Source organism: Schistocerca gregaria, chromosome 2, assembly GCF_023897955.1.
Source record: "Schistocerca gregaria isolate iqSchGreg1 chromosome 2, iqSchGreg1.2, whole genome shotgun sequence".
NCBI classification, from domain to species: domain Eukaryota; kingdom Metazoa; phylum Arthropoda; class Insecta; order Orthoptera; family Acrididae; genus Schistocerca; species Schistocerca gregaria.
The window spans coordinates 956,892,385-956,904,990 of NC_064921.1; the positions used below are offsets into that span (position 1 = coordinate 956,892,385).

Below are 12,606 nucleotides of genomic sequence, written 5' to 3' on the forward strand. Positions count from 1 at the left end.
TCTCATTTGGAAGTACTCCATTGTTCCGTAATTTCTGTCCTGCTGTTACCCTCGAGTGTCCCTGTGCTTAGCAGGCAGTGATAGTCACGACTGAGTCATGCACTCCATTGAGGTTCTGCTTTCTTGAAATTTGAGCAGGGTGCAAGGATGTCCCATGAGCGTCTACATACATCTGTTCGCCAAAGAACTGTTTCATTTCACATGTCCTCATGACATGTTGGACCAACATGGAGGGTTATACTGTAACCTGCTCCTTCTAGTACTAGCGTAGCTTTTCTGGTCCATTCAACACGATGATCTTCCTGTGCCGCGTAAGTAACAAAGTGTCTTTTGTTCGGAGATGTAAAAATTTCACCAAAGTCACTCATTTCATCGGATGTGGGTTTCATCACGTAGCATTTACAGCTACTGTTACTGCCTGCTGCAGGTAGCTGTACATGCAGTGACGCTAACCTCTGCTGTTGTGACATCTTAGTAAAGCGGAAGTGTGTCTTCTCTGGAGACCGTAATAGTTTCAGTGTGGTTGACAACTCGGCCTGTGTCTGGCGTAGCTTTGCCAAACACTGTCATGGCGATGGTTGGAGTTAATGGACTTCGCACTGCGTGGTGCATGTTTCCCTGTAATACCAACGCTTCAATTGGAGGTTCGTCCTCGTTGCTAGATAGAGTGCACGATGTCTTCCCACAGGCTGTCTCATGTGTAACAGGTCTAGTTGTGCTTATATATTACCAAAATCACAATTCACTGTACCAGGCGCCCACGTAACGTAGCTAGTCAGTTCCGCAGTTAGCTCTCGCAATAATCTAGTGTTATTTAACACTCCTAGTTACAGATAATTCACCTGGGTGCACGCCTTTTAGCCAGAATTCTGTGGCTCTCTACTGCTTGCACATGCACTATCGTGTCATTCGTCTGTCTCATATCATCAACGTCGGCCAAGGCCATTATTACCATCCTCTCTTCTGCATCTATCCACTCCCTACTGATGACCCTGTAGTTTATTCCCTTTACTCTCCAAACCAACCAACCAACCAACCAACCAACCTATCCACCCCCGTTTTTGCCATCGATGGCCAGCTGTAACTGCCCCCACAGCAATTGTAAATGGTTTCTGATTTTCGGTATGCACCACGTACTTCTCACAGCAGCCCATTCTCCTTGGTTTGTTGATGAATCTTAATGTAGGCTTGTTCAGCCTCCTAATACTATTTGCTACTACGAAGTGTTATACGACAGTTTTAGTGTCCACAAGTGATCTGTTATATCGATGTCTTCTTGCTTGGTGCATAGGATTCCATCCCCTAGTGACCACACATGCAGGGTATCCACTCATCTGAGACTTCAAGGTTGCAGCAGCACACACAGCACCACGGTATGTCTGTTGGTGATATTGCCTATGCAGGAAAACACCAGCCACACTCCTGTCTTCTCTATATCGACCTACCTCTTCGTCTGAGTGCGTATGGCAAGGCACACGCAGAGTGTGTGGGAGCGGCTCGTTCACTTTGTCGTGCCTCTATTGCTTTCCTAATCTCCTCGACCTTTTTTCGGTGCCGTCACCGATAATAGTGAGAAAGCGTCCGGCGCGCCCTGACGAGATCGATTACGCACAAGGTACACGCCTTTTCTATGTGCAGGAAACTATAACTAAACATTTACCATCGATGACAATGGTATAGACCGTGATAACAAACATAAAACTGTTTACTTTGGTGTGTATGGGCTCATCGTCACCTGTTGAGCTATATAGTATTTAGGTAACGTGGGATCACGTTGTCCGACATGTTCCTGCCACTCGAGATGCTAGATCTTTTACTTGTCGCCGTACTGCCCGTAAGATACTTCCAAAATTCTGCAATGATGTGCTGGGTTTTACTGTGGGGATGGCATCTTCTCTATACATTACCCTGTATGGTGAAAGTCCCATCTTTGTGTGGTCCTTCGAATTGAAGGCTGCTGGAACAATAGTTGTAGCGTATCGCAGTCATTATGATTACTCTTGACATAATGACTCAGTATCTACCATATCATTCAGTGAACAGATTCTGCTACGCCATTTGCTTGCAGATGTAAAGAACTTGTAATGAAATACAAAGTTGCTTTTTCAGTTGCTGCATGAAGGTAGTACTTCGATCCGTATTTAAAGTCTACGGTGTACCAGACGTTAATAACGAATTATTGACTGAGGCTTCAACTCTCTGTCTGCTTGTTGATTTGGAATAGCTATCTTTTCTATAAAATGGAAAAAATGAACTACTACCATAAACAGATAAAGATCTCCTGCTGGTATCTGCTTAGAAGTACGTAAGAAATACTATCTGATCATCTCAAACGGTTTGCTGTCAACTGGCAATCTCTTCAGTGGATAGAGTAATTTTTTAATTGAGCTCATTGTGTGCACAGTTCACAGTTCTTTACATATTGCTCCACATCCTGCTTATGTGTCTTTCAGCAATATTGATCGGCTGCATGCCACTCTCCACTACAATTTCCATTACTTGCCAATGTACGATCATGTACCTGTTTTAACACTTCATTTTGGAATTTTGCACATGCTACAAGGCGAGGTCTTCGTTTTATTTGTTTACTTAACAGTTCACTGTGCCCAATGAACTGTGGTTGGATTGCAGATAGATTATAATTCTTATCAATTTCTTGTGCCTTCTGCTAATCTGCAGACTTTCTGACGCATGATACTGGCATTTTATCCTGAGTTGTAAGGTCGATGAATCTCATTAAAAACAAATTAATTAAGTTTTACTTCCTAGCTTGTTAACCAGTTGGGCAGGACTTTGAATGTTAACAGTCGTCTCAGCACTGCATGATCTGTATGACCGTTAATTGTATTCTAACCAAATAACATCGAAAATAAGTTGAGCTATACATGAGACACAGATCACACTTCTTCATCATGGAGCAGCTCTTCTACATTGTATTTAGTTGTCGTGAGGCATTGGTGACTGGACGTTCTGTCTCGCTCACTGACTTACTGCCTGATTTCTTGTATTGCATGACAGCATAAATTATGTCTTACAATTTGAGAAAACTAGTACTAGTCCAGTTATTAATAATTTCTTCAACTGATTGAAGACATCCTTATAGTCTATTGATAAGAGGAGTTCACTCCTTTCTTCTACAAATGAGTAAGTGGCCACGCTATCTCCACAAAATTTTGCTACAAACTGGTGGTAACAATTTGCCAGAACAAAGAAAGACTGCTACTCACATTCTGTATGCGGCTTAGAAAACGCTGCATGGCTTTTGTTACCCAGAAATCCATCCAGACTCCCGTGTGACTAATTATGTGCTCCAAATACCGCACTTCCTCCTTTGTGAAGTAACATTTTTCTAACCTGAGTGTTAAGTGCAGTGCACACAACTTCTTAAACACCTCAATTAGACGTCTCCCATGTTCTTCAAAAAGTCCCTGCAGTATCCCATTTAAGTGCCACTGAAATATGACTGATGCATATTTCAGTCCAAACAGCCAACATCGGGACTGTTAATGTCCTGACGGGACTGTAATCGCGCTCTTTGGCTGATTTTTAAGTACTGCCTCAAACTGGTGTCAACCACGTCGCAGATCCATGGTTGGAAAAACAGGCGCATTGCCCCAGATTATCTTATGTTATCGTTATAACCATCTGTAGCTATATGCTTGTTAAAGTATCAGTAGCCGCGACGAAAGCAATATCCCCTAATATCTGCATTTTTCTTTGGTGCAATTACCAGTGGTACTTCCCGGGGACTGGTACGTACCTCTATTACACCATCCCACAGCCGCTGGTTAATAAGTTGCTCCACCTTTGGTTTCAGTTGATGGGGAAAGTGATACGGGTTATGATACATAGGCAGGTCATTTCCAGTTGGGATTCTGAGCTATGTCACTGGGTTCGCTAGCAAAGACCCATGAGCATTAAACAGATCCGCATATTCCGGCAGTAAATGCCCTATCGCTGTCTTCTCTCACAACAAAGCTAAACTGGAGTCTTGCTTAAGCTTAGGGTGCAAATTTACTATATCAAAAAAATCATCCAACAAGATTACTGAATTAGCGACAGTCAACCCACTTGGACAACTCCACGTCTGTGACACCGAAACTGTCTACCCCCATGAGTACTACCTACCCATTGTATGCATACAACACTCCTGCATACAAAACGTCATGCTTTAAACAATTCCTATTTTTTCTTTAATAGCTCTACACTGTCGTGACAGAAATCATGGGATACCTCGTAATATCGTGTCGGACCTTCTTTTGTCCTGCATTGTGCCACAAGCCGTTGGAAGTCTCCTGCAGAAATACCGACCCTGCTGCCTCTATAGCCATCCATAATTGTAAAGATGTCACCGATGCAGGATTTTGTGTGTGAGCTGACCTCTTGATTATACCCAATAAATGTTCCATGAGATTCATGTCAGTCGATCTCGGTGGCAAATGGTGTCAAAGTAGCAGAACATTAGCAGGACTCATTCATTCCTTGTACACGCAGCTCACACTGTCATGGAGCCATGACCAGTTTGCACAGTGCCTTGTTGACAACTTGGATCCATGGCTTTGTGGGGTCTGCGCCACACTCGAACACAACCATCAATTGTTACAAACTGAAATGGGGATTCATCTGACAGGGCCAAGGTTTTCAAGTTGTCTAGGGTCCAAGTGATATTGCTAAAAATACAGGAGAGGCAAGGCAAAGCAGGAGATATCGTGCTGTTAGCAAAGGCACACGAGTGGGTCGCGTGCTGCCACAGTCCATTAATGCCAAATTACTTAGCACTGTGTCAACGGATACGTTCGTTGTACGTCCCACATTCATTTCTGCAGTTACACTCCTGGAAATGGAAAAAAGAACACATTGACACCGGTGTGTCAGACCCACCATACTTGCTCCGGACACTGCGAGAGGGCTGTACAAGCAATGATCACACGCACGGCACAGCGGACACACCAGGAACCGCGGTGTTGGCCGTCGAATGGCGCTCGCTGCGCAGCATTTGTGCACCGCCGCCGTCAGTGTCAGCCAGTTTGCCGTGGCATACGGAGCTCCATCGCAGTCTTTAACACTGGTAGCATGCCGCGACAGCGTGGACGTGAACCGTATGTGCAGTTGACGGACTTTGAGCGAGGGCGTATAGTGGGCATGCGGGAGGCCAGGTGGACGTACCGCCGAATTGCTCAACACGTGGGGCGTGAGGTCTCCACAGTACATCGATGTTGTCGCCAGTGGTCGGCAGAAGGTGCACGTGCCCGTCGACCTGGGACCGGACCGCAGCGACGCACGGATGCACGCCAAGACCGTAGGATCCTACGCAGTGCCGTAGGGGACCGCACCGCCACTTCCCAGCAAATTAGGGACACTGTTGCTCCTGGGGTATCAGCGAGGACCATTCGCAACCGTCTCCATGAAGCTGGGGTACGGTCCCGCACACCGTTAGGCCGTCTTCCGCTCACGCCCCAACATCGTGCAGCCCGCCTCCAGTGGTGTCGCGACAGGCGTGAATGGAGGGACGAATGGAGACGTGTCGTCTTCAGCGATGAGAGTTGCTTCTGCCTTGGTGCCAATGATGGTCGTATGCGTATTTGGCGCCGTGAAGGTGAGCGCCACAATAAGGACTGCATACGACCGAGGCACACAGGGCCAACACCCGGCATCATGGTGTGGGGAGCGATCTCCTACACTGGCCGTACACCTCTGGTGATCGTCGAGGGGACACTGAATAGTGCACGGTACATCCAATCCGTCATCGAACCATCGTTCTACCATTCCTAGACCGGCAAGGGAACTTGCTGTTCCAACAGGACAATGCACGTCCGCATGTATCCCGTGCCACCCAACGTGCTCTAGAAGGTGTAAGTCAACTACCCTGGCCAGCAAGATCTCCGGATCTGTCCCCCATTGAGCATGTTTGGGACTGGATGAAGCGTCGTCTCACGCGGTCTGCACGTCCAGCACGAACGCTGGTCCAACTGAGGCGCCAGGTGGAAATGGCATGGCAAGCCGTTCCACAGGACTACATCCAGCATCTCTACGATCGTCTCCATGGGAGAATAGCAGCCTGCATTGCTGCGAAAGGTGGATATACACTGTACTAGTGCCGACATTGTGCACGCTCTGTTGCCTGTGTCTATGTGCCTGTGGTTCTGTCAGTGTGATCATGTGATGTATCTGACCCCAGGAATGTGTCAATAAAGTTTCCCCTTCCTGGGACAATGAATTCACGATGTTCTTATTTCAATTTCCAGGAGTGTATTTCACCCTGTGTTGCTTGTCTGTTAGCACTGACAAATTCATATAAACGCCAGTGTTCTTGGTCGTTAAGTGAAGATCGTCGGCCACTGTGTTGTCCGTGATGAGAGGTAATGCCTGAAATTTAGTATTCTCGGCACATTCTCGACATTAGGACATTGAATTCTCTATTTCCCAAGTGGAATATCCTATGTGTCTAGCTCCAACTACCAATCCGCATTCAAAGTCTATTAGCTCCCGTCGTGATGCCGTAATCAAGTATGAAATCTTTTTACATGAATCACCTGAGTACAAATAACAGCTCAGCTAGAGTACTGCTCTTTTATACTTCGTGTACACGATACGTCTGCCATCTGTATATGTGAATATCGTTATCCCATGACTTTTGTCATGTCAGTGTGCAGTATGCTATACATTTATGGCATATTTGTTCCCACGCTTACCAGCAGTAATTTTTCCACACCGTGATAACCATCATCATGCAGTTTGATTCTTAGCGTGCATGTACACAGTTTAAGTGCTTCCTCTTGCATCATGGATGAAAGTTATCGCTGTGTGGCACTGTTGGCCGTTTCCCCCAAGATAGAAAAAAGGTCCATTGAGTTCTATCGTGCGTTGATTAAAATCAGTTCTAAAGTAATGCTCTGGCGAAAATATTAAGTCAAAGATTGCTCAGAAACTATTGCCCGTTTGAGCCAAACTGTTCTTACAAGCCGAGAAATCCTTACACCAACCCAAAAACTCAACACCGGTTATCCGAGCGAACGCAAGAAATTTCTGCCCGCTTCACTAAAAATACATCATGTTGGGCTAAACTTCCTATTCCCCATGCGTCCAAACTTCCCAAGGACATCGGTGAAGCCACATCAATAAAAACTTGTACCTCCTCCCATCAACTAATCTCTTCAGAGCTCCCACTCTCATTTAAGAGTGGATTACTATTCCCAGACACTATTAGACACGAAGCCCACGCCTACAACAGTAGTACAAGTTTATATGCCAACTACCTTTGCAGAAGACGAAGAAATTGATGAAATGTATGATGAGATAAAATAAATTATTCAGGTAGTGAAGGGAGACGAAAATTTAATAGTCATGGGTGATTTGAATTCGAGAGTAGGAAAAGGGAGAGAAGGAAACATAGTAGGTGAATATGGATTGGGGATAATAAATGAAAGAGGAAGCCGCCTGGTAGATTTTTGCGCAGAGCATAACTTAATCATAGCTAACACTTGGTTCAAGAATCATGAAATAACGTTGCATACATGGAAGAACCCTGAAGATACTAGAAGATATCAGATAGATTATATAATGGTAAGACAGAGATTTAGGAAACAGGTTTTAAATTGTAAGACATTTCCAGGGGCAGATGTCGACTCTGACCACAATCTATTGCTTATGAACTGTAGATTAAAACTGAAGAAACTGCAAAAAGGTGGGAATTTGAGGAGATGGGACCTGGATAAACTGAAAGGACCAGAGGTTGTAGAGAGTTTCAGGACGAGCATAAAGGAACAATTGAAAAGAATGGGGGAAAGAAATACAGTAGAAGAAGAATGGATAGCTTTGAGGGATGAAGTGGTGAAGGCAGCAGAGGATCAAGTAGGTAAAAAGACGAGGGCTAGTAGAAATCCTTGGGGGACAGAAGAAACACTGAATTTACGTGATGAAAGGAGAAAATATAAAAATGCAGTAAATGAAGCAGGCAAAAAGGAATACAAACGTCTCAAAAATGAGATCGACAGGAAGTGCAAAATGGCTAATCTGGCATGATAAGAGGGCAAATGTACGGATGCAGAGGTTTACCTCACTAGGGGTAAGATAGATACTGCCTACAGGAAAATTAAAGAGACCTTTGGAGAAAAGAGAACCACTTGTATGAATATCAAGAGCTCAGATGGAAACCTAGTTCTAAGCAAAGAAGGGAAAGCAGAAAGGTGGAAGGAGTATATAGAGGGACTATAGAAGGGCGATGTTCTTGAGGACGATATTATGGAAATGTAAGAGGATGTAGATGAATGTGAAATGGGAGATATGATACTGCGTGAAGAATTTGATAGAGCACTGAAAAACCTAAGTCGAAACAAGGCCCCGGGAGTAGACAACATTCCATTAGAACTACTGACAGCCTTCGGAGAGCCAGTCCTGACAAAACTCTACCATCTGGTGAGCAAAATGTATGAGACAGGCGAAATACCCTCAGGCTTCAAGAAAAATATAATAATTCCAATCACAAAGAAAGCAGGTGTTGACAGATGTGAAAATTACCGAACTATCAGTTTAATAAGTCACAGCTGCAAAATACTAACGCATATTCTTTACAGACGAATGGAAAAACTAGTAGAATTCGACCTCGGGGAAGATCAGTTTGGATTCCGTAGAAATACTGGAACACGTGAGGCAATACTGACCCTACGACTTACCTCAGAAGCTAGATTAAGGAAGGGCAAACCAACGTTTCTAGCATTTGTAGACTTAGAGAAAGCTTTTGACAATGGTGAGTGGAGTTTGTGGCAGGGGTAAAATACAGGGAGCGAAAGGCTATTTACAATTTGTACAGAAACCAGATGGCAGTTATAAGAGTCGAGGGACATGAAAGGGAAGCAGTGGTTGAGAAGGGAGTGAGACAGGGTTGTAGCCTCTCCCCGATGTTATTCAATCTGTAAAGGAAACGAAAAGTAATGTTCGGAGTAGGCATTAAAATCCATGGAGAAGAAATAAAGACTTTGAGGTTCGCCGATGAATTTGTAATTCTGTCAGAGACAGCAAAGTACTTGGAAGAGCAGTTGAAGGGAATGGACAGTGTCTTGAAGGGAGGATGTAAGATGAACATCAACAAAAGAAAAACGAGGATAATGGAATGTAGTCGAATTAAATCGGGCGATGCTGAGGGAATTAGATCAGGAAATGAGAGACTTAAAGTAGTAAAGGAGTTCTGCTATTTCGGGGGCAAAGTAACTGATGATAGTCGAAGTAGAGAGGATATAAAATGTAGACTGGCAATGGCAAGAAAAGCTTTTCTGAAGAAGAGAAATTTGTTAACATAGAGTATAGATTTAAATGTCAGGAAGTCTTTTCTGAAAGTATTTGTATGGAGTGTAGCCATGTATGGAAGTGAAACATGGACGATAAATAGTTTGGACAAGAAGAGAATAGAAGCCTTTGAAATGTGGTGCTACAGAAGAATGCTGAAGATTTCAAGGGTAGATCACGTAACTAATGAGGAAGTATTGAATAGGATTGGGGAGAAGAGAACTTTGTGGCACAACTTGACCAGAAGAAGGGATCGGTTGGTAGGAAACGTTCTGAGGTATCATGGGATCACAAATTTAGCATTGGAGGGCAGCGTGGAGGGTAAAAATCGTAGAGGGAGACCAAGAGATGAATACACTAAACAGATTCAGAAGGATGTAAGCTGCAGTACCTATTGGGAGATGAAGAAGCTTGCACAGGATAGAGTAGCATGGAGAGCTTCATCAAACCAGTCTCAGGACTGAAGACCACAACAACAACAACACTATTCCCATCATATGATCACCTTTCGCAGTTCCTGGCACACCTATGTTTGCAATATCGTTCCGCATGCCAAAATTGCTCGTCTTTCTTACACTTCAGTGAATAATATTTCTGCGTTATGTAGCTCGTACGTCCATATCTATAACATTTAACAACTGCGGAGAAAAATTCCTTTCTTATCTTGTTGGTATTATCATTAACTGTCCAGTCATAGGTATTGACGTTTAGCTTTCTCACCCCGACCACAAACGTTTTGATGGACTCACCCTGCATTTGCGACAACTGTTCTGTATAATACTTACAGAAACTTTTTCCCTCATATCTTTGCAGCAAGGCTGGCTTTTGATTTTTAAATGTCTGTAGATTCCTCAGTTCCTTGTTATACATTGCATTAGCACCTCATAACATATGAATCTGACGATAGATAAAACCTGCTCTTCTGACCAACACTCTATCTTGGCGGCCATTAACTGGTTGTCTACGAACGTAAACATGCCCTCACCCACCTCACCCAGAAAATGAGTGAATATGGTAACTGTATTAGTGTCTTGGATGGGTACCAACAAACTGGACGAGGAGTGAGCCGTCATTTGCCGGCCGCGGTGGTCTCGCGGTTCTAGGCGCTCAGTCCGGAGCCGCGCGACTGCTACCGTCACAGGTTCGAATCCTGCCTCGGGCATGTATGTGTGTAATGTCCTTACGTTAGTTAGGTTTAAGTAGTTCTAAGTTCCAGGGGACTGATGACCACAGATGTTAAGTCTCATAGTGCTCAGAGCCATTTGAACCATTTTTTTTTCGCCTGTCAACTCATTCAGTTGCGTTCACAGCTCCCTATTGTCTACCTCTTCTCAACCTCTCGATCGGTCATTACAAAACCTGTGTCAAGGGTGAAAGCGAAATTTCGTAGGAAAGGAACAAACACTGACACTACATTTTCTGTAAGTAACTACAACTAAAGCTTACGTCTGAGTGCGAACCATGGACGTTCCCTACATTGTCTGGAGTAATGCACAGGTCTCCTATATTTGAAACAATTCATAGGGGGTGCCTGGGCAGACAGATCACTGTTAACCAACGAGATGCATTGCGTAACTTAACCACGCGAAAGCCACCATGTGTTTCCTTCTTGTGCTCTCTAAAACCACTTACGTAGCTGAGTTAGTCCCCTTTCATCACTTGAACTTTCCACGAAATTCTCAAATTCAGGCTCCACTAGTCATACTGAGGAAATGCTGCAGATCGCCCTTCCATGAAGTCGCTCTTAGGTACTGACCCTCTGGCACCAGCGTAACAGGCTATCCAGTTCTGGCTGCAGAATTGCGTGTATGAGGAGCTGTGGTATGAGCTTTCCAGAACCGAAGTGAAAGTAAAGTCAATAACGCTAACTCCCTAGGAACATTTTTTATCACTACATGCGATCCATATAGTTACTCGAAGGCGACGGGCCAGGTGCCAAACCGGAATGCTGAGACTCCACGACAGTAGCTGGAGGTGACAGCGTCCTTGCTGGTCCCGTAGTGTGTCAACTCTGCAGCGTGGCAAGGTGTTTGTTTCCTGCTGGCAATCGCTTCTGGCGAAAATCTACAGGCGCGCCGAGTTGAACTGTGGACTCTCAGAGGTCGGGTGGTGTGTCACGCATTGGCGGCAGCTAAGCAACGTCCCTCTAGTGAGTCACGTACGACGCCTGGAATCAGGACTAGCGCGCACGCACGCTCGTGTGTGTATTTGTGTGTGTGATTAGTTATTAGTTTCAATAGAGAGAGAGAGAGAGAGAGAGAGAGAGAGAGAGAATAACAGGATTAAACTTACAGAAATTAGACAAAAAAATGGAAACACCGTTAGAAAAGCATGTTTTCAATGTTGTTGCTGTTCTTGTTGTTGTCTTCAGTCCTGAGAGTGGTTTGATGCAGATCTCCATGCTACTCTATCCTGTGCAGGTTCCTTCATCTCCCAGTACGTACTGCAACCTACATCCTTCTGAATCTGCTTAGTGTATTGATCTCTTGGTCTCCCTTTACGATTTTTACCCTCCACGCTGCCCTCCAATGCTAAATTTGTGATCCCATGATACCTCAGAACGTTTCCTACCAACCGATCCCTTCTTCTGGTCAAGTTGTGCCACAAAGTTCTCTTCTCCCCAATCCTATTCAATACTTCCTCATTAGTTACGTGATCTACCCTTGAAATCTTCAGCATTCTTCTGTAGCACCACATTTCGAAAGCTTCTATTCTCTTCTTGTCCAAACTAGTTATCGTCCATGTTTCACATCCATACAAAGCTACACTCCATACAAATACTTTCAGAAACGACTTCCTGACACTTAAATCTATACTCGATGTTAACAAATTTCTCTTCTTCAGAAACGCTTTCCTTGCTATTGCCAGTCTACATTTTATATCCTCTCTACTTCGACCGTCATCAGTTATTTTGCTCCCTAAATAGCAAAACTCCCCTACTACTTTAAGTGTTAAATTTCCTAATCTAATTCCCTCAGCATCACCCGACTTAATTCGACTACATTCCATTATCCTCGTTTTGCTTTTGTTGATATTCATCTTATATCCTCCTTTCAAGACACTATCCATTCCGTTCAACTGCTCTTCCCAGTCCTTTGCTGTCTCTGACAGAATTACAATGTCATCGGCGAACCTCAAAGTTTTTATTTCTTCTCCCTGGATTTTAATACCTACTCCGAATTTTTCTTTTGTTTCCTTCACTGCTTGCTCAATATATAGATTGAATAACATCGGGGAGAGGCAACAACCCTGTCTCACTCCCTTCCCAACCACTGCTTCCCTTTCATGCCCCTCAACTCTTATAACTGCCATCTGGTTTCTGTA

At 44.2% G+C, this 12,606-nt stretch overlaps 1 protein-coding gene across 1 annotated transcript in view; it reads left to right on the top strand.

The window, feature by feature from the left end:
• The first annotated feature begins 10,293 nt into the window (after nucleotides 1-10,293).
• Nucleotides 10,294-12,606, top strand: part of LOC126336066 (tryptase gamma-like) — a 103,198-nt gene continuing 100,885 nt past the window's right edge. Inside the window, exon 1 of the mRNA XM_049999547.1 lies at nucleotides 10,294-10,343. Coding sequence (XP_049855504.1) covers nucleotides 10,294-10,343 — 50 coding nt within the window. The remainder of the gene's footprint in view (nucleotides 10,344-12,606) is intronic.